The 23577-nt window shown below is 41.6% G+C and overlaps 1 protein-coding gene across 2 annotated transcripts in view; it reads right to left on the bottom strand.

The window, feature by feature from the left end:
• LOC141989338 (signal recognition particle subunit SRP54) overlaps positions 1-23577 on the bottom strand; it is a 75296-nt gene that overhangs the window by 10011 nt on the left and 41708 nt on the right. The window contains exons 1-2 of one of the 2 annotated variants that reach the window (XM_074955855.1): positions 17779-17937; positions 7068-7244 (exon numbers count right to left, since the gene is read on the bottom strand). The exons of the other annotated variant lie outside the window; for it this stretch is intronic. Of the exons in view, the coding sequence (XP_074811956.1) occupies positions 7068-7244; positions 17779-17862 (261 nt within the window). The 5' untranslated portion in view covers positions 17863-17937. Of the gene's footprint in view, positions 1-7067; positions 7245-17778; positions 17938-23577 lie in introns of those variants that run through there. 2 annotated transcript variants of the gene reach the window in all.

Raw genomic sequence — 23577 nt, 5'->3', positions numbered from 1 at the left:
TTTGTGAACAAAATTGTGAAAAAATAGATGGCACTGTCACAGCCAAAGTTCTCAACATTGGGCTTAAGAGAAATGTTGAACACATGCTGAGTACCCTGAAGCCTATTTCTGTAGCCTGGAACAAAATGCAGGGAAAGAGCTGTTTTATTGCTGACACTGTTGAAATCTGGAAGGAACTGAGTGAGATCTTAAAGAAAAATATGCAACAGAGTTAAATTTCAAGCATCAAAAAAACAAATGGGACAAGCACTATCTCCAGCTCATTTTCTTGCAAATATTCTCAATACTCGGTACCAGGGTCAAACTTTAACTGCTGAAGAAGAGGAGTTGGCTATGACATGGACATCCAGCAATTATCCCTCCAACTATAGCAAACTTGAGAGCTAAGGGTGAACCATTCAAGAAATATGTTTGCTGATGATGTTTTAAAGGAAGTCACACCAGTGAACAAGAAAATCCTCCAAATATTAATGATTAACCTGTTGAATTGGAGATATGTATGAAGTCATTGGGAGGTGAACTATCTGCTTCAATTACCTTTGGTAAAAGAAATAACCAATCATTCATTTTCTGATATAGCTGTAAAACTAATCTGAAAAGTTTTCAAAATAAATCACTTTAAAAATGTATATAGTGTGTACCTTCTAAAAAGGTACCTAACATCTATGATGAAACCTACATCTATCTGAGTTGTGAAGAATATGTATTAAAGTTAAAAGAACCAGCAAGAATGCACTTTTATGTAGAAATCCATGATTAAATGGAGTCTTCCGGACAAGTACTGTTTAAAACAAGTGTGAAAATTCTTGCCTTATATGTTATTTAATATGTATATAGCTATCAAAGGTTTTAGGACTAATCTCTATGGTTTAAAGACAAAGCATCACAATGACATTTTGTGTTTGTATGCAGATTACCAGATTTCAGTGCTTATCTGATAGAACGTTCCTCTGGCTTACACAAAGACCATCTTTCACACTACCTGCATCATTCTGTTGACTGCCAACTGAGAATCCAGACACTATGTATTTTTAGCAGGGGTTATAGGAAGTGTCCTGCTATGGTGACAAGCATAAGCGAAAAGGCTGCTGTCCTAGCTACACAAAAGCATCCTATGCTTGTTAATTAAGTACTCTGTTGGCAGTCCTTCTAATGTAGTCAGTCATGTTTGTGCCTGTTTAGTCAGGAAGAGTGCTGGAAAGGATGTTGCTATAAATGGGAGTAATGGTTGGCACCATACAGATAAACAATGTGGTAAGGTGAAAAAGGCATTCACACAGTGCACAGGACAAACCATTTTAGAGTGCTGCTGGTTAGCAGCGAGCAAGCGGCTAGAAGCATTACTTTAACATTTAAAAATACCAAAAGGAACTGAACTTCTCAAAGTAACAGGATTGTAATAAACCAAATGCAGAATTATTTTAACGTACTATTGAAGTAATGCAAATTCAGATACAATTTAATAGTACTTTTAATTCAATGATATGTACATAATTTTCTAGTTTCCACTATCTTGCCACAATGCAAAATTAAACAAATTTAGTAAGTCAGGACCACCTCTATGAAAAGTTTTAATAAGATTCTAGGAAAAAACAGTTATTTATCAGAGCCCCTGCTTCAGTTACAAACTGTGCCCTCAATACAACCAGCATAACTAGTCAATATGAAACACTGTATCCCATAATCCAAAAGGTAAAGTGTTCCTTCAACTGTCTCAAAGGAGGGAGAAAGACAAAAGAGAAGCTATTCTGTGCTAATTCAAGAGGAAAAGAGAAAAATGCTTTTTCACAGTGAAACACTGGGAACAAGGAAACACACACACAGGGATTAATTCTGTTTTCCTTTCTTTTTACTTGCTCCCTTAGTTTACATGGGTAGGATTTTCCAAAGGTGCCAAAAGTTCCCAAAAGCAATACAAACTAGGATGTAGAGAACAGCTAGTTTGCAAGTGACTAAGAGAGACTTTCCAGAGTCAGATGAACAGAATCACCACAGAATAGCTCTCTCTATATAAAAGTCTTACTCTAACTGAAGTAGCTTTAAATGTATTGAATAATACTAGAAAAAATGGCACTTAAAATAAGACTTATTAACAAGCATCGAGACAGTCCATTCCAATCCCCTATGCTCAAAGAAATCTCAATGCTTTGACTGGGAGAATGGGGGTGGAAAAGTACTTTGTTCTTCTAATGGAATTTATCAGATTTGCATTAGAAGATGCAATTAGTGTTTAATGTTGCAAATCTTGTTTCATTTTTATTAAATACATACACATACCCACTATCTAAATTCACACAGAAGGAAGGTGCAACTAAAATTAAAATTTACAAACATCTCAAGGAATATTCAGCTGTAGTAGTATACAGTTCTATTCCTAAGGAAGTTGAATTGTAGTAAGGAAGCTCACTCACTTGAAGAAATATTAGCCCTAGTAACTAAAAGACTCAAAAGGACATTTAATAAGAGCTCTACACATTGTGGATCCACCTATTTTTTTAAAAAAGAAACCCCACACATTCAGATTATTTTGGAGAGACAACATGGCAGCAAACTACCTGTCATGACAATAAGACCAACAAATCTAGTGTAACTACAGACTGTAATGGACTAACGACTTTAACACTGAACGATCAAAAAGAAGCCTAACATCATTTAGCCAAAGCAAAGCAACAATGTGTGTTGAGTCTAAGGATGGGGAGTGTATTGTATTTTTGTTGATACATTCCAAGAGAATTTCACTGTTACTTGGCTTAGAACGTAAAATGTTTTAGTTAAACAAACTCCTTGAAGATTATGGTAAAGGACTTAGACAGTGTAGGTTCCCCACCCGACTCCCTCCTTCCATGAGCTGAAAAATCTTTAAGACCAATGATTATTTTGGGGTAGTTTATTTTTGACTTCCTCGTGCATTCAATGCATGGCCTTGGCTTTGCTTTTACTTTATTGTCTGACTGACTTAGATTTATTTACTATTTGTATTGTAGTAGAGCCTGGGAACCCTAATGATGGACTAGGACCCCACTCTGCTAGGTGCTGTACAAACACAGAACAAAAAGAATGTCCCTGCTCTAAGCAGCTTGTAATCAAGATACAAACAAGAGACAGGCAAACAGATGAGGAAGTACAAGGAAACAATATTAGTCAGTATGATAGACAGTGGCCTGAGCACATCAGCAGCCTAACCACTTAAGTCTTTTATATGAAACAAAAAAAATTAAGGACATTTTTGGAGGAGAATAATGAGGTAGTTTTGAAGATTCTATGGGGAGCTCCTTCCAAGCATAAGCAGCATCATGAGAGAATGAACAAAGGTGCTTGTTTGAAAATTTAGCAAATGGGTGATGGAGGCTAGCATCATGAGCCAACTGGAGACGAGAGCTGACATTTTGATAGTGAATGAGAGTTAACAGGTAGGATGGGAAACGTCACAAAGGGCCCTGAAAATAAAAACAAGCCAGCTTATGTTTGATGCATAGAGAAGGGAAAGCCAGTGGAGGGATACAAAACAGAGGCATCATGGTCAAAGCAATGGGTTAGGAAAATGATCTTTGCAGAAGCATTCAGAATGGGTAGAACAAGATTGCATTTGTCAAGTCCAGAGAAAAGGACGATGTAGTAAAACAAGATGTGAGATGATGTGAGCCTGGATAAGAGTTTTAGCTGTGTAGATGGATAGAATATGCCATGTATCTTACAGATGATACACAGAAAAAAAAACCAGCAAGATTTAGACACTCTGGATACGAGGACCTAGAGAGGTGCAAGTCCACAGTGATCGAGAAAGAAAGTAGCAGGGAGGGCTTGAGGGAAGACTCAGAGCTCTGGTTTAGCCATGTTAAGCATGACCTTATGATTAGACATCATTGAAGAGAAGCCAGAGACAGGCAGAGATTTTAGTTAGGACAGAAGGTGGCAGGCCTGGAAGTCATCAGCATAGAGGTGGCAGTTGAATTTACTCATGAAATTACCTAGAGATAAGGTGTAGAGAGTAGAAAAGGGAACCAAGGAGAGAGCCCTGTGGAACCCACACAAAGTTGGAGGGGGGAAATTAGGAGGATCCTCTGGAAACAACAAGCTGAAGGAGCAATTAGAGAGGTAGAAGAAACCAGAGAAAACAGAGTCAGAGAAGTCAAAGGAAGACAATATTTCAAGGAAAAGAGGATGGTAGATGGTGTTAAAGGTGGCTGGTAAGTCAAGGAGGATGAGAGTGGAGTACTGGTTCTGGGTTTTGAGTAGGAAGGGGAAATTAGAGAGACTGGGTTGATACAGTTTCTTTCCTCAGACTTGGCTATTTCTTCAGATAATCTTTGAAAATCTAAGCTTAAAGCTTGTCAGCTAAGGGAAAGTGGTCATTTTCAGTTTAGTTCTAAAACATTCAGTAAGTGTTTTGGCTTAATTATACTTTCTCTGCAATATAAAAAAAAAGTGTTTCCCTCAACTCAATAGAGGAGCTGTAAAGATGCCAACACCAGCTGGGCTCCAAAATTTTATGATGTAGAATTTCCAAAAGTACTAAATGTTCTATAAGGTAAATTGGACCAGAAGCTGCTATTATTTGCAACATAGTTTTTAGTACCTCAACTGGGATAATGAGTTGTAGACATGCTGGTCCCAGCAAACTGACTATTTATTTGTGTGTATAGAAATCCTACAATACAAAACATTTTTAAAGCAGCTGTTTGCAAAAACATCACAGCTCAGCTTGGACTAGTGTGTCCTCAACTCATTTGGGATACAGAAAACATACCTCAGATAATAGCAACCCTTCGTCTAGTTTACCTTAATTGAAGTTGTTAAAATGAAGCTTCTTCCATAAAAGAAAAAAAAGGAGTGAAAACAAACATATAGTGCTCCACAAGCCACAGAATTCTTTTAATTCAAAAAGTTAATAAAAAACTAAGGATTACATAGTAATTTGGGGGGGCGGGGAACCAATCTCAACTTTGGCACACTTCATGTTCCTTAGTGTACACAAATCTGTAACCAGGAAGCAAGAAGAGGAACTCCTCACACTATTTCCATCTACCATGCATCTTTGAACGTACTTTGAAAACATGTCAGTTTGTAGAGTGGTGTGTCTCTGGGCTTGTCTACACTTACATTTTATAGCATTCTAACTTGCTGGCTCAAGGGTATGAAAATCACCCCCAAGCGCAGCAAGTTTGAGTGCTTTAAAGCGCTAGTGTGGACAGGCTCCGAGCGCTAGGAACTGCGCTCCCAGTGCTCGGAGCTGTTCCCCTCGTGGAGGTGGATTACCAGAGCGCTCTCCCAGGGCTCACGCGTGACCACACTCTCACTTCAAAGCGCTGCCACGGGAGAGCTACCGCGACAGCGCTTTGAAGTTTCTAGTGTACACGTAGCCTGTACCCTCACTACAGCTGACTCTCCAGTGCCTTCCCTCAACACAGTACAGATGGGAGAGTGCTATTCAAAGGAATACAAGTACTGGCCACACACTTTTCTTAAAGGCCTTATCCAAAGCCCATTAAATTCCATGGGACTCTTTTCACTGACTTCAATGGGCTTTGGATCATGCGCTAAGAAGTGGCTTTCTGGAGTGGACTGAACAGGAAACAATCTTTTTGTACTTTATGTAGGAGAAGGCAGTTCACCTGTACTTCTAGCCTTGCATACAATGTCCCATCATTCATCCTGGCCTGGCCTGGCCTCCTGCTGATTGCAGATAGTTGGGAACATTTAAATGAGAGATTTGCATTGGGAAAGACCTGGATAGATTCTGAGTGGTTGGGGATAACTTTGACTCAGAATAATACTTGAATACAGGCATAAATCTGTGACCTCCTTAGCCAGTACTGAGTGACTCATGCTGCGCTCCCCACAGATTCCCTAAAGAAATAGGATATGAGCAAGCCTAAGAACTGCCCTTTACTTAAAGCACTTTTACTTAATATACTGTCATTTTTAGTAAGTTGCACGCTTTACATGTTTTTGTTCCTTATCCCATCCTTTGTTCACTCCAGTCAATATTCATTTTCCTCTTTCCCAAATGAAGACAAGCTTCAGCTCAATAATAGAGTTCAAAGCTACAAATCCATTATGGACCAACTTCACAATTTCCCTTGTAATTTGCGTTTGTCCCAATTTCTGTTCCGCACATACCCTCTTCCCTTTTGCTGAAGTTCCAGTTTTCCAACCTGGCCTCTCTCATACCCACAATTTCTCTCTTTCCCACCTAGTTTAACTCAAAGCCCATGGAAAAGAGAAATGTGATCTACAGCCCCTTCCCACAGTTACCCTCTAATTAACCAAACCCTATGGCAACAACACTTCTTCAGGAAGAAACAAGCAGAATACCCATACCAAAGCCAGGATACTCCTTGTGGGAGCCCCACCAGTAAAGCTCTTCATTGGAGTCGGAGTTCTTTAAGATGTGATGGGTGTATTGACACAGTGGTATGGTTGGCTGGTTAGTTCCTCCAATGTGCCATCACTTAGTTGCTAGAGCATAGTAGCACACACGCCAATGGAGTGAGACAAGCAAGTATCTCCTCCTGCGTACCTATACTTCCGGGGTTACTGACACCACAGTGAACTTATTCAAGACAAAGTATTAAAGACAGTGTTCTACCCTTCCAACCCAACATGAATTAGTGGGGATCAGGAAAATATGGATAGTTGAATTAAAATGTAGATGTTGAACTTGATGTAGTCTAACAACATACTTCAAAATATATTTTTGGTATTTTCTGAAACATCTCAATTTTTATTTTATTTTATTTTATTTTTGCGAGTTATCTACTGTTCCCTTTCATTACACTGGAGTTGCTCACTGTGTAAAACGTGGGGGTGCTACAGCACCCACACATCCCTAGTTCCCCACCTCTATGAACTCCTTAACAGTTAACCATTTAACCGATAGAATTTTAATAGGTTACATGGTTACTATTTTTAAACCCTCTTTACATCCCTAACTGTAACTGGCTAAAATAAAATAGAAGTCAGATTTGAATTCAATAATTATTTTTGTTTCTTCCAAGTGCAAAAAGTGGTTGTCACTTTTCCAGTAAATGGCAAATGAAATAAAGAATTATCCATAACAAACCTACAGGATCAATAGAAGGCAAGAGGTCTTTTTTTTCTTGCACCGGATCTTCTTCATCTGTGCTATATTCTTCCATGGTTTCTCCACTTGCAAAGTGAATGACCCTTCTTGGAATTTTCTTGTTTTTTCCTATGATCCCCAGTTCCACGTTCTCAAAGCCTCTATCACCATTTGAGTGCAGCTGTAACAAAGAAAATAATGGTTTCAAAAACACAAGCTTCTGCAGGACAAGCAGTGAAACTGGAGGCTTGGTTCTCCCAAATATCTGTCAGCTCATCTAAAGTAGCAGAGATCACCGAGAGCTTTTCTGAAAATTGAGGTGGAGTTTGTTTGTTTTTCAAGTGATGCAGCTGTAAGGTAGCATTTCTCAAACTTATTAAAGCTGAGCTCCCCATTTCAAGAAAGCTAAATTAATCACATTCACTTCAACCCTGCCATCACTACAAGTTATATTGTGTAGATCTTCACTACACGGCACATCCTTTCTTTTCTCTATATGCTTTGGTGAACAATGAAATATTTAATGTTGACATTTAAAATATCATCATTGGCATCTGAGTTAACACTCATTGAAATGAATTGAGGTCAGAATTCTTAACTGTTTCAGGCTCTTTGCAAATTCAGGCAGACAACACTTTCACATAACATTCAATTCATGTTTTCAAGGTATCCTTCAAAACCATGAGAGTTAAGGTTGACACACTGAAAAACAATGGAAAGGCCTGTCCATGGTCTCCCCCTTTCACACACACACACACACACACAGTTTAGTCCTTCAGGCCTACCCCGAGGAGGGGTCACAACCCATGCGTTGAAAAATGCTGTTGTAAGGGATGAAATCAGGATAGAGTGATTTAAATCAAAACCATTTAAATAACCAATTGTCATCATGACCTAAATCAGCAACCATACAACCTTGATTTTAATCATGTTTTGTATTTGTACTTGTTAGTTCTTTTCTTAAAGAAAAATAGTTGATTCTCATTGGTTGGTAACTATAAAAACATGTTGATTTGCAAATAGACTTTACACTAAATCTGAGGCTTTTTTTTTTCTTCTCTAACCAGGAGGATACACTGTGCCTATACACATTTATTTAATTATACAGCTCAATTTCAATTAATTTTCATTTCTTATTTTTTACATTATGTTAGAAACTAGCAAATTATACACTTAATTACTAGACTATTTTTACTTGCAATATATGCAATTAAAAGAGCTCAAAACAGCATTTTAATTTTTTTATTATTATTAAATAAAACTCCTTAAAATGTGCCGCACACTAGAAAAAAAATGTTATCAAAACATGTTTTGCATGTAAGAATCAACTGATGTATTAAACTAGGAATTATTATCTGCAGTTAGTGAATTGAACTGATTGTTTCTGGTCTCACCATGTCCTTCCAAATTATAGAAACAGTATATCTCATCCTCTCATACCCAGTTTTCATTCATATATTGGAAGAGGAAAATGAGCTTTTCAGCTTTTTCAAACTCCCAATTGGTATCTTAGGGCTCATCTACACTTGAAATGCTGCTGCAGCAGTGCTGCTGTAGCGCTTCAGTGTAGACGCTACCTACGCAGATGGGAGGGGTTCTCCCATCAGCACAGGCACTCCACCTCCCCAAGAGGCAGTATCTAGGCCAACTGAAGAATTCTTTCGTCAATCTAACACCGTCTACACTGGGCATTCGGTCGGCTTAACTACGCCGGTCAGGGGGGTGGATTTTTCACTCCTCTGAGCAACGTAGTTAAGCCAACTTCATTTTCTCAGTATAGACCAGGCTTTAAGTATGAATGAGCTAGTCACTGAACTGAACTAGTTGAATAAGCTGAAATGAAGAGAATATTCTCTCTGCTCCTACAGAAAAAGGCTATTGCTGTCAAACACTGGTTTAGCACATCAACAAATTCTGGTACTAGGTGCTTATCCAGTGACTTCAACAAGTTCAGTGGTTTGATTCTCTTTAAAACCTGGCAGCAAACATTACTGCTTAATATTTTTTTTTGTATTTAATTTAAATGATTTCAATAGATAAGTTTAGGCCTTAACATAAATTGTCAATTTCAAATCTGAAAATAGGCTTATTAAAAAAAAAAAAAACCTATATTTAATTTTAAATTTAAAAGTCCAATTTAAATAAAAAATGTTTTAATCTATTTTTATCCACTCTGGATTAAACTAATTCCCTTTTATACAGATATCAAAAATATTAAAACAAATCTAGATAGTTAAGTGTATGATCTACATTATTATTCTTCTTACTTCCCCTCCCCCCAAAATAGATGTTAAAAACTTCCCTGTTCTACTTAGTAAAAATTTTTTACATCTCAAATGTTGCCCCCTTGCTTCTCCCACAAGACCACAGCTACAGATAGCAGAACTAATCTACTAACAGCACCGTTTTTAAAATTATGTTTCCAAGTCATTCAAACTCACCCAATAATATGGTCTTCAAAGATCAGATTTTTACAGCTATCCCCAATGATAACATTACTTCCATCCCAGAACAGATATCAGTTTGAAAATGAACTCCAAAGATTTAGAAAAGCAGGCAAGTCTAAAGATCAAACTGACACACAATGTAATTCTAAATAATTCTGAAATAAGTAAATCACAGTACATAAAAGAAAGAGAGAAAGCTGAACTTTATGGTACCATCAGAATTAATTGTTAAGCAGATATCTTCCAACACACATGCCACCAAACAGTGGAAAGGAATTTCATGCTGCTTTTATTTCTCAACAACCTGAATTCAACACCTCAATCCCAACACTTATAGAGAAGATGCCAGCAAGAAGAGGAGTTTCCATACACTTAATGGGACTGCATAGATCTGTAAGTTTTAGACACATTTTCACAACAGAAGGAACATACTAGGCCCTTTAGAGACAGGAAGACAAGGTCTCTGACATGAAGAGCTAGCAATCTATATGGGCAACATACAAGAACAGTATGCAACAAAAAGCAATATGATTGAACAGTTGCATGCAGTGTTGGTCCCACGATATTAGAGACAAGGTGGGTAAAGTAAAGAGTTGGTCCACTTTGTCTCTATGATTGAGCAGTGACATTTAGAACACTATTTGTTAATTACATGAATGGAACACAAAAATGTCAACATACATTAAGGCTTACAGAAAACATAACATTCTGTACAGTGAAAAAAAATCCAGCATATTATGTTGTGAGAGAGTCCCTCTACTCTACAAAAAAGTAGTTATTTAAAATATTAACCAAAGCTAGCAACAGAAAAATTCACCACCATACTAATGCTCAAAAAACAAAAAATCCTTACAGTCACAATGCGGCTGAACAAAAGACGAGTTTCTATCAGGTGGTTTGGAGGATTCTTTCAGATACAAACAAGATTCATGTCTTTAACATGAACAGATAAAATCTCTTCTGCCTTGGCAGTATAAAGCTTATTAGTGCTAATGCAGCATAATTTTAGCTGTGTCGGTTCTAGGATATGAGACACTCAAGATGGGTGAGGTAATATCTTTTATTGGACCAATTTCTGTTGGTGAGAGAGACAAGCTTTAGAGACACACTGAGCTCTTCTTCCAGTCTGGGAAAGGTACTCCAAGTGTCACAGCTAAATGCCAGGTGGAACAAATTGTTTAGCATAAGTAGACAGACACTGGATTTATGGTTTATTACTACAATCTGTAACCCACTAACCCTCCCTCTTTTCTTCCCATGACTGCATATGCGTTAAGGGGCCACTCTGCCTTGAATGGTCACTGAGCACATATTCTAACTACTTATGCTAAACAAGTAGTTATGCATTTGGTTTGTAACAGTTGTCAATTTTCCTTTGCATGTTTGTGGCACAGTTTACACCAATTACATTAAAGCGGCAGTAGTCTAATGGGTTGTGGGGGGGGGGGGGGGGTTATAGTCAGTGAAAATGTTGGAATCCTGCATCCCAATGCCCAGAGCCACTCCCCAAAATTCCAGGATCTGGAAGTTAAATTTGTGGATAAATAAGTTTGTCCTATCTCTGTAAAGGCACAATAAGAAATCCCTGTCCTTCTAACATCACTTCCTGTTAGTTTGTGTAGTTTGGGTTATCCTTAAACTAGCCCCTCACAATTAACCAGTAACATTCTGTTGAATAAAAAGACTGTGCCCTATGTTTTGGGATTTTAAGCACTGATCAGTATTTATGTAAGTAAGTAACACACACCTGTATGTAAGACACAGGAGGTAACTCTTCTGTGCTACTTGGCACAGGTGAGGCCTCAAGCTGAGTACTGCACCCATTCTGGGCGCCTCACTTAAAGAAAGATGTGGACAAATTCAAGAGAGTCCAGAGGACAGCAACACATGATAAAAAGTTTAGAAAATCTGACCTGTGAGGAAAGGTTACAAAAATTGAGCATGTTTAGCCTTGAGAAAAGACGACTATAGGGGGACCTGATAATGTTCAAATATACTCAGGGCTATTATAAAGAAGACAACAATTATTCTCCATATCCACTGAAGGTAGGACAAGAAGTAATCAGCTTAATCTGCAGCAAGGGAGACAGGTTAGATTTTAGGAAAAACTTAACTATAAGGATAGTAAAGCACTGGGATAGGCTTTCAAGGGATGTTTTGGAATCCCTGTCATTAGAGGTTTTTAAGAATAGGTTAGACAATACTTGTCAGGAATGGTCCAGGAAAGAATACTTGGTCCTGTCTAAGCACAAAGGGCTGGACTAGATGACCTCGAGGTCCCTTACAAGCCCTGCATTTCTATGATTATATAAATTTTAACAACATTTAGACTGAAATTCTGTTCTAAATCACAGTGTGTACTAAATGCTTCACAGACATGCAAGACAAGTCCCTATCCCACAGATTTTACAGTCTAAATAGACAAAGGAAAAAAGTGGGGGAGAAGAGAAGACAAACCAATTTATTTTTTTACTATTACATTCAGGTTGTATGATCTCAGCTTAACTTTGATAAGTCAAAACCTATGAAAATGCTGTCTCTAATGTCAAAATATTTAATGTGAAAGTGCTTAGTTTGTATAACTTCACTGTCTTGTGCTACTTCAAGACTAGCTTCAGTTCTTTCAAATCCATACAATTATGAAGTCAGGGATGAAATCACTTGATTCTACCAAGAATGTATTCCCTCCACTACTTTAAACAAGAGATCTAGTAAATACTGCATCTGTAAAGCCACATGAATGTCATTTGAAAAGACACTGCAGCACCAGGAAGTAAATCAAATTTTTTTCAACAGTTTTGCTGTACATTAACTAGTAGAATTTACAATGTAAATCCCTGTAAGTCTAAAGTCTACATACACAGATGCTCTTCCACTGTTGTTCTTCTCCTTTCCCCATCTCTGTGCTTACAAATGGTACAAATGCTTAGAATAAAAATGGCTAGCTGGCAACTCATGAATGAGGTCTCCTACTAATTCTCAACCCGTAGGTAATCTATTTTCAATAATGAAGAAAACCTGTTCAGTTGTTTGAGAATCAGACATTAAACTAAACAGGTGCATTTGAAAAAGTATTTATTGAAACAGATTTTCTATTTTGGCCTCTTTTAATTAAAGTTAAAAGATTACCTTAACATCTAAAACAGAGGTGGGCAAACTTTCTGGCCCAAGGGCCACATCTGGGTATGGAAATTGTATGGCAGACCATGAATGCTCACAAAACTGGGGGTTAGGGTGCAGGCTCTGGCTGGGGGTGCAGGCTCTGGGGTGGGATCAGAAATGAGAAGTTCAGGGTGCAAGAGGTGGTTCCAGGCTGGGACTGAGGGGTTTGGCGGGGAGGGGGATTGGGGTGCAGGAGGGGGTCGGGGTGCAGGCTCTGGGCGGCGCTTACCTCAAGCAGCTCCTAAAAGCAGGAACATGTCCCCTCTCCAGCTCCTACATGGAGGCACAGCCAGGCGACTCTGCACGCTGCCCTGTCTTCAGGCACTTGGGGCAAGGGCAGCATACGAAGCCCCCTGGCTGCCCCTACACTGTGGTAGAAGCAGCAGTGATCTGTATGCTATGTATAACCTGTATGTTCAAAAGGTCTGTTATATCTCTTCCCCTCCTCCCCCCCCCCACTTTTGAACAGCTCCCAGGTAGACAAGGTGTCTGGGACTCTAATTAGGCAGCGCTCACACACCCAATGCATGGACACTGTCAGAGGTGGAGTGTGACCAACCAGACATGGCCAAGTCACATCTAGTAGCAGGCCATGAGGAGCAGGTCCTTAAAAGGGGAAGGGGCCATGTGCTCAGGAGTGCACTCACAAGCCTGTACCTCCTGTGAAGGCCCTTCGCCCAGACCGCCTGGCCAGTGGTTTGCCATTGTGCCCCAGGAAGACTTACTTTCATCGCACCCTCCATCGCTGTGCTGTGGGACACTTACCTTAAAGGATCCTGACATCTCCAGTGCCGTGCCTGTCCTGGGAGCGTGAGTCTGCGTGTGTGAGTGTGAGACCCTCCCCCACCCCTTCTTTTGAGCTTAGCTATCAGTATAATAAACAAGCTGCTTTCTGCCAAACACTGGTGGGTCATTAGTCCTCCCTAAGCTTACTAGCTGACCCAATTTTGGGTAACATACACATAGGAGCCAGAGGGGGGACATGCTGCTGCTTCCGGGAGCCATGCAGAGTGGGGCCAGCCCACGACGCCACTCCCAGCTGGCGTGCCGGAGCAGGGCAAGCCCCGGACCCCGCTCCCCAGCGGGAGCTCGAGGGCCAGATTAAAATATCTGGAGGGCCGGATGCTGCCCCCGGGGCCGTAGTTTTCCCACCCCTGATCTAAACCTTAACATTGCATTAAATTACAGAAGTCAGTAAATTCTAAGATAGTTTCCACAGTAGCCTTTACTGTAACTCCTGTGTATATGTATTACAATAGAGCTCTTTGTTACATATCCACACAATGACAATGCAATACACCATAGAAATTATAATAATGGAACTGCACTTGTCTGTGCTACTCCTACAGTAAAACTGTAATGATTCGATATTTATTATGTTTAAATTCCACTTTTCCACTACCCTTAAATGTATGTATGTAGCATTGTGCACTGCTACATCTATAAAGTAAAAATCCTACAATCTTAACATTTAATTAACACAGTAGTTTGCTTTTAGTGTTATTCAAATTCCATTCCTAAGAGCTTCATAGCTCAAAGAAAGCAGTATCTAAACAATTTAAGAACATGGGAAGTGTGACTCAGACTAAATTAGTACACCTTGAAGGGGCTAAATATACCAGTGGATTATTACACTAGCTTTTCCATTGGCATACCTGAGCTCAAATCTTAGGTTGGATCACAAGCAAAAATGAAATTAGTAGTCTCATCTCATTCGTGCACTTCATAAAAGCATCACACAACCAGCAGTTTGCTAAGAACAGTAGCCCAAGAACAGAATAGCAGAAGCAATAAAGACTTGGCAATTCTTTGTGCTTGTGATCTTCAACATATACCCCTTCCTATGCATCCACACAGCTAAAACTCTCACCCAAGCTCACATCATCTTGTGTCTGGATCACTATAATGACCTCTGCTCCAGCCTTGACAAATGCAATCCTCCCCCACTCATATCCATTCAGAATGCTAAGGCAAAGATCATTCTCCCAGCTCATCACTTTGACCATATCACCTCACCCTCTGCATCCAACCACTGGCTCCCCCTTCTCCATCAAATCACAGTATTTGTCTTCAGCTTCAAGGCCCTTCTCAACCTATCCCCGCCCCCATCATCTATCATATGCTTTATTAAGATGTCAACTCCTGTCTCTGCTCTGTCAGCCTTCTCCACCTTACTTGTTTGCAAACAAGTATCTTTGTGCTCTCTCCCATGCTATCCCACAAAATTGGGAGCAGCTTCTTGTAAACCTCTATGAAGCTACTTCATTGTGCTCTTTCAAATCCCTCCTTTAATATGACACCTGCACAAATCTTGACAATGGTTAGGCTCCTGACACACTGAAACTGCTGCCTATTATGCTGACCAATACAACCTCATTGTTTCCTTGGGTCTGTATCCATCTGTCTCCTGTCTTATACTAGATTGTAAGTTATTTGCGACAGGGATAGGGTGACCAGACAGCAAGTGTGAAAAATCGGGATGGGGTGGCAGGTAATAGGAGCCTATATAAGAAAAAGACCCCAAAATCGGGACTGTCCCTATAAAATCGGGACATCTGGTCACCCTAGGCAGGGCTTTTTGTTCTGGGCTTGTACAGTGCCTAGCACAATAGGGTCAGGATCCGTGACTGGCTCCTAGGTGTTACTGGAACACATATATAATAATAGAAGACTTGGGTGCTCTAGCAGAGCTGCAAGTAAGCTACCATGGCACCTGCTATAGTATGACTGACCTAAGACAGTGCTACAAGGCCTCCTCAGTTTCACATGTACTCAATTCACACATTTAAAGAAAAATGCCAACAGAAAAAAGTAATATGTAAACCAGGGCTGTGCATCAAATCTTTTCAATCCATCAGCCTCATCACTTGTTCAGATCAGAAGTCCTCAAAAATTCTGTACCAAAGGATGTCCTTACTTTGTTTCAGGTAAAACTTGTCAACCTACACAAGCCTCAGTATAGGACAAAAGATCTAAAATGAGAGTGAAACAAAGATCAGGAAGCTTAAAGGAACACTGAAAAAGTTGGCAGGCTTTAGTGAGAAATATTTCCATACACATTACCTCCTAATGCCTTTATTGATCCTATTTTCTTTTGTTGTTGGTGTTTTTGGGGGGAGGTTTGCATCTTTTTTAACATTTCAACTGAATTTAATAAGTTTTCTACTGAGGGCAGCAACCATCAAAACACAAGAACTGAAAACAGCTAGTGGCTGGCTATAAAAGTGAAACTCTGTGAAATGCAAAAAGTAAACAAAGCATGGAGTAGTGAAAGAGCATATTAGGTTTTTTTGGGGGGGCGTAAATGTTCACTTTTGGTCATCTCAGATGTCACTAGTAGCAGAGGTAAGGAAATTTGTCGGGTTAACGACTATTTTTAAGAAGTAATGTCCTTTATATGTAAGATGGCTATATCTCAATACACTTGCCAAGTTAGCACCACAACTTGCTGAAAGCTGAAACCTGTCTTAATTTAAAATTTATCAAACTCATTTGTAACAGGCATTATTTACTGAGTGAAACACAAGAAATCTGGGCCAGTGCAGATGTCTGAAGTGTTTAAAAAAAGGGAGCACTGTCCCCTCTGAACAAAATGAAGCAATTAATATTCTAGTATAAAACCTGACACAGGTGAAGACCTAGTAAGCTTCCAATTTCCCCAATGCTACTCATGAGCCTGGATTCTGCAAAATCTTCCATGTGCAGAACTCTTAATGAATTCACTGGGAATTCTATGTTGGAGGGCTTGCAAGATAAGGCCTGTGAATCAGGTATCACTTGGGGCCACCACCTCCACAATGCTGCTGCCCCCTGTTGTAAGAGATTAAAAAAAAATTGACAAGATAACACTATCCCACCAGCCAGTCATTATTATACCAAAGCTAAAAACTACATTGACTTCACTTGCATACCCCCACCCAGTTACACTGTTTAGCTAGTTTTGCCAAAAAAAAGTCTTTGTTCACAACCTAAATGGAGTGAAAACAAATTAAAGTTCTATTTGGGGGTGGGGGGGAGCAAAAGCATGACAGGCATTGTAGTAAATGGTTGCGCTGCTTTGGCAAGCAAGAAAACAAAATGTAAGCTAGGAGAAATACTGAGCTTCTCACACTTAAATCAAAATCCAAGAGACATATTTTGCCCACAATCCAACCCTACCAACCACTTGCGAGGAACCACTTGCCATCACCTATTAAACTCTACAGAGCCATCCCCTGTAGGGTTACAAATAAGCCTTGACAAAAGTGGACAGCCATATTTCAAATCAATCATGAAGTTACTGAAGCAATCATTTATGGAAGAGGTCCAATTTTCTAAAGGTGGGAGGAAAAGCCATAGGAAAGGATCTTCAAGCTATACATTACAAGGTAAAACAATGTTGTGTCTATATATATTTGACAACTGTGTTAAGCCACAGGAAGAGGCAAGTAACGTCTAGAGCTTGGGAGGCTATTATTTTATTACCATCAAAATAAACAACAAATGTGCACTTATGTAGCATCTTCTATCCAAGACTCTCCAAGCACTTTACAAACATTCGCAAAAAGAAAAGGAGTACTTGTGGCACCTTAGAGACTAACCAATTTATTTGAGCTCATGAAAGCTTATGCTCAAATAAATGTGTTAGTCTCTAAGGTGCCACAAGTACTCCTTTTCTTTTTGCGAATACAGATTAACACGGCTGTTACTCTGAAACCTTTACAAACATTGATGACCTCCGCTCCCACGCCAGCCCTGTGGGGCAGGGAATCACTACCCTGTGGTGGCACAGGCGGGCCACGGAGCCGTGGAAAGGTGATTTGCTGAGGACCACACACAGGAAGCGCTGGAAAAAGAACCCAGGAGTCCTGACTCCCAGGCCCCTGGCTGTGGCTACGGACCCACGCCACCCGCCTTTGCTCCCCTAGGGGCCGGGCAGCCTCTGTGGCGGGCAGCAGCTGCCTCACTGGCCCTCGGAAGAACAGAGAACAGGGTCCGGCCAGTCCCCCCAGGGGTGGTGTTCGGTGGCCGGTCCCGGCCCGGCCCGGCCAGGCCAGCCCCTCCTTTGTGCGGCGCGGGGAATGAGGGCTCAGCCGGTGCCTAAGCTCCTGGGGAAGCCGGTCTCACCTGCTCCTGCTCCATAGCAACGGGGGATGCGATCCCGGCTGGGGAGGTGCAGTACAGAGTGATAGCGGAGAGACCCTGCTCCATACCACCGCCAGGGCGTGGAGTCCGCCCGGCCCTGGGAAGTGAAGTCACGAGCGGCCCCGCCCGCCGCAAGCACCCCCGGAGCGCAAGGGCGGGGAGAGAGGCCGTTGCCAAGCAACCGGCTGGGCCTGGCACCTCCTGCGGCGGGGTGCGGAACAGCGTCCGTCCCTGCAACCCCGGATATGGCCCGGCTGCACAGCCAGGGCGCCGCCATAGCTGGGCCCCGCGCGCCAAAAATCCCCCGAACGCAGGACCCCCCCCATAGCCGGGCCTCCCCGCGCGCCAGAGATCACCCAACCCAGGACCCCCGCCCCGCCGCCAGAGACCCACCCCCAGAGCCAGGCTCCCCCACTGCCAGAGACCCCCCCTCAGCCAGCATTCCCCCCCCGGCACCAGAGACTCTCCCCCGTATTTGCTTAGCAGGTACCCTTATCCAGGGCAACTTACAGTGCATACGAAGTATTATAGTTAAGCACAAGTACAAAAATGTTTACAAATAAGAGCAAGAGGTTTTGTTTGTTGTCATAGTTGATGTCTGATTGTTCTTAAAACATAAAAATAAAACTTGATACTTTTAGTTCTTGATACAATATGGTAGCAGACTACAAATGCAGAACAGAGCATATGTTTAAAATGTAGAGTACAACATAGCAAAAGGGCACAGGTATATTGCTAGTAATGAGCATCTACTGTATGCACTTCCACTCAGAGAGACCAGAACCCCCTGTGACACTGGTAAACCTGGTGCCAGCTCTTGTCAAGTCTGTAGGCATCAGCTGAGCACTGACAGTCTGTTGACACTCGGTACTTCAAAGAAACACCCTGGAACCTCCATTTTTGCCACTGTGATATGATTATGATATGTTTTGTACAAACTATGCCTTGTGAGGCATCGTTTTAAAAGTCTTGATCTGTTAAACATTAATATCCTGTTGGATTGTATGTAGTGTTCTATGTGAAGTTATGAAGTATTGCTGTATGTGCTACTGAAATATGTTGTGAGGTTGGGAAACACCCACAGCCAGCCTTTCAGTTACAACAAAGGAGGGCCAGACAGTGTTGATGGCCAAAAAGAAAAGAATCCACTGTCCGAGAGGCTCCTTAGAGAAGGTATGTACTGCTTGACCAATGGAGACTGACTGACCCCCACATCACAGCAAGGATTTTTCTAACAGCTGGAAGAAGGAATAAAAAGAGAGACAGTGACATCATCACTTGGCCTCTCCCCCATATCAACACCTGGATGCATCTGATGAAGTGGGTTTTAGCCCACGAAAGCTTATGCCCAAATAAATTTGTTAGTCTCTGTCATAAATATAAAGGGAAGGGTAAACCCCTTTAAAATCCCTCCTGGCCAGAGGAAAAATCCTCTCACCTGTAAAGGGTTAAGAAGCTAAAGGTAACCTCGCTGGCACCTGACCAAAATGACCAATGAGGAGACAAGATACTTTCAAAAGCTGGGAGGAGGGAGAGAAACAAAGGGTCTATGTCTGTCTGTATGCTGCTTTTGCTGGGGATAGACCAGGAATGGAGTCTTAGAACTTTAGTAAGTAATCTAGCTAGGTATGTGTTAGATTGATTTCTTTAAATGGCTGAGAAAAGAACTGTGCTGAATAGAATGACTATTCCTGTCTGTGTGTCTTTTTTGTAACTTAAGGTTTTGCCTAGAGGGATTCTCTATGTTTTGAATCTAATTACCCTGTAAGGTATCTACCATCCTGATTTTACAGAGGGGATTTCTTTACTTCTATTAAAAGTCTTCTTGTAAGAAAACTGAATGCTTTTTCATTGCTCTCAGATCCAAGGGTTTGGGTCTGTGGTCACCTATGCAAATTGGTGAGGATTTTTACCAAACCTTTCCCAGGAAGTGGGGTGCAAAGGTTGGGAGGATTTTGGGGGGAAAGATGTGTCCAAACTATGTTTCCTAGCAAACCCAGTTAGAGTTTGGTGGTGGCAGTGGAGATCCAGGGACAAAGGATAAAATTAATTTGTACCTTGGGGAAGTTTTAACCTAAGCTGGTGAAAGTAAGCTTAGGAGGTTTTCATGCAGGTCCCCACATCTGTACCCTAGAGTTCAGAGTGGGGGAGGAACCTTGACAGTCTCTAAGATGCCACAAGTACTCCTTGTTGTTTTTGGAAAGACAAAGACTTCGAACTGGGGAAGTTTGGTCCCAGGCTGGAAGGTAGTCTTAGCCTGTGTATTGAGGAACCTTAACCTGCTTGCATCATCTGTCAAGGTGAGACACTGCTTGATTCAAATCCTGCTTAGTCTGTAAAATTTAGACGGCTGATTTATTTTTATTTCTTAAGTAACCAACTTTGATCTCTGTGCCTACCACTTATAATCACTTAAAATCTGTCTTTCTGTAGTTAATAAATCTGTTTTATATTTTACCTAAAACAGCATGTTTTGTTAGAAGTGCTTGGGAAATCTCAACTCAGATTATGAAGGCTAGTGTATGTCCATTCCACACTGAGGGAGTGGCAAATTGTTTAATGAACTTACACTGCCCAAGGGAACCTTAAGCAATGATGGTTCATGAGCATCTGGGAGATCATTCATGTAACTCAGTCGAATGTGTCCCTACCTTTCAGAAGCTTGTAGCTTGACATCAGCATCACATTGTGAGAGGCAGCCAGGTTGGTGGGTTTGGGGGCCTCAGTGATCCCACAGTCCAGGTTGCTCCTGGGACCCTGTGACACAGACTCATAGCTGGAAACCAAACCAGCTCAGCTGTTTGTTTGTTTGTTTTGTTCAAAATAGTTATTAGTCTAATAAGACTTTATTTAGTGTTTAGACTCTATGAAATGATTGTAAGTTGCTGCATGCATTAATCTCACTTGTAATGTCTGTATTCCGTACTATAAGGAAACATGTACGTTTTGCTTTATAACTTTGAAAATGTTTGCTCTGAACTTGTGAACCCAAGCAAGGAAATCCTCCCCTCCGCTCATTAAGGAGGCCTATCAAGATTAAACAGGCTATTAAGGAACATCACAAGACAAAGGATTGGTGAATGGCCCTATCGCACCTTGGAAATGCTATGTGCAATGTGAGTTCATCTCATTGACTGAAAGGTTAAATGTAAAAGATAAAATAGGTCACAAGAAAATCTTTCATCTTTTTGCTGTTTGAACTCTCACAGGGCCAGAGACACTAAACTAAGACAGATCCCCAGGGGTTACCCCAGGTCTGCCCTGAAAGACATTTTGAATAAAAAAAAAAAAAGCACAAGAACAAATCCGCACAGAAACACCCCTAGATCTCCGATCAGGAGTAGTCTATCTGCTACCCAAGATCCATAAACCTGGAAATCCTGGACACTCCATCATCTCAGGCATTGGCACCCTGACAGCAGGATTGTCTGGCTATGTAGACTCCCTCATCAGGCCCTACGCTACCAGCACTCCCAGCTATCTTCAAGACACCACTGACTTCCTGAGGAAACTACAATCCATCGGTGATCTTCCTGAAAACACATCTTAGCCACTATGGATGTAGAAGCCCTCTACACCAACATTCCACACAAAGATGGACTACAAGCCATCAGGAACTGTATCCCCGATAATGTCACAGCAAACCTGGTGGCTGAACTTTGTGACTCTGTCCTCACCCATCACTATTTCACATTTGGGGACAACGTATACCTTCAAATCAGCGGCACTGCTATGGGTACCAGCATGGCCCCACAGTATGCCAACATTTTTATGGCTGACTTAGAACAACGCTTCCTCAGCTCTTGTCCCCTAATGCCCCTACTCTACTTGCGCTACACTGATGACATCTTCATTATCTGGACCCATGGAAAAGAAGCCCTTGAGGAATTCCACCATGTTTTCAACAATTTCCATCCCACCATCAACCTCAGCCTGGACCAGTCCACACAAGAGATCCACTTCCTGGACACTACGGTGCTAATAAGCGATGGTCACATAACCACCACCCTATACCGGAAACCTACTGACCGCTATTCCTATCTACATGCCTCCAGCTTTCACCCAGATCACACCACACGATCCATTGTATACAGCCAAGCTCTACGATACAACCGCATTTGCTCCAATCCCTCAGACAGACAAACACCTACAAGATCTCTATCAAGTATTCTTAAAACTACAATACCCACCTGCTGAAGTAAAGAAACAGATTGACAGAGCCAGAAGAATACTTTCACCCCTGCTTCTGGGTAAGTTAGAGAACTTACCAGTACGCCGGAGTCCTGAGCAGGGGGCATGGCCTCAGCCGGAAGAGGCAGGGCCTTAAATCCCCGAGCCCTTTAAATCCCCGCCTGAGCCCTGTTGCCCGAGCCCTGGGGTAGCGGTGGCTGGGCTACACTGGGGATTTAAAGGGCCCCGGGGCTCCTGCCGCTACTACCCCAGGGCTTTAAATTGCCCTCTCGGAAAGCCGGTCCTGGCACGGCGCACCGGCTCTTACCGGTACACCATACAGGGGTGTACCAGCTTACTTTCACCTCTGCCCAGAAGTCACCTACTACAGGACAAGCCCAACAAAGAAAATAACAAAACGCCACTAGCTGTCACCTTCAGCCCCCAACTAAAACCTCTCCAGCGCATCATCACAGATTTACAACCTATCCTGAAAAATGATCCCTCACTCTCACAGATCTTGGGAGACAGACCAGTCCTCACTTACAGACAGCTCCGCAACCTGAAGCAAATACTCCCCAGCAACCACACACCACAGAACAAAAACACTAACCCAGGGAACCTATGCTTGCAACAAAGCCCGATGCCAACTCTGTCCACATATTTCTTCAAGTGATACCATCATTGGACCTAATCACATTAGCTATGCCATCAGGGGCTCGTTCACCTGCACATCTACCAATGTGATATATGCCATCATGTGCCAGCAATGCCCCTCTGCCATGTACATTGGCCAAACCAGACAGTCTCTATGCAAAAGAATAAATGGACACAAATCTGACATCAGGAATCATAACATTCAAAAACCGGCAGGAGAACACTTCAACCTCTCTGGCCACTCAGTAAAAGATTTAAAGGTGGCAATTTTGCAACAGAAAAGCTTCAAAAACAGACTCCAATGAGAGACTGCTGAGCTTGAATTAATTTGCCAACTAGATACCATTAACTTGGGTTTGAATAGAGACTGGGAGTGGCTGGGTCATTACACATATTGAATCTATTTCCCCATGTTAAATATCCTCACACCTGCTTGTCAACTGTCTAAATGGGCCATCTTGATTATCACTACAAAAGTTTTTTTTTTTTCTCCTGCTCATAATAGCTCATCTTAACTAATTAGCTTCTCACAATTTGTATGGCAACTTCCACCGTGTGTGTGTGTGTGTGTGTGTGTGTGTCTATATCTATCTTCTTACTTTATGTTCCATTCTATGCATCTGATGAAGTGAGCGGTAGCCCACGAAACCTTATGCTGTAATAAATGTTAGTCTCTAAGGTGCCACAAGTACTCCTGTTTTTTTTGCGGATACAGACTCTCACAGGCTGCTACTCTGAATTCTGTTGCTTGGGCCATCCTCTGGAGTGGAGTGGCCGGAGCCTCCCCCCACCCCCACCCCACGTTCTTGGGTGTCTGGGTGAGGAGGATATGGAACTTGGGGAGGCAGGCAGTTATATAATGGATGCAGCGGGGGTCTGTGCTCTTGTTGGCTTTCCTGCAGCTCCAACCGACGCCTCATCATGTCCGTTTGCTCCCCCATTAGCCTCAGCATC

This window comes from Natator depressus, chromosome 6 (assembly GCF_965152275.1).
Source record: "Natator depressus isolate rNatDep1 chromosome 6, rNatDep2.hap1, whole genome shotgun sequence".
In the NCBI taxonomy this organism is placed as follows: Eukaryota; Metazoa; Chordata; order Testudines; family Cheloniidae; genus Natator; species Natator depressus.
The sequence above is the reverse complement of the archived record's forward strand: the minus strand, read 5'-3'. Positions and strand labels throughout refer to the sequence as shown.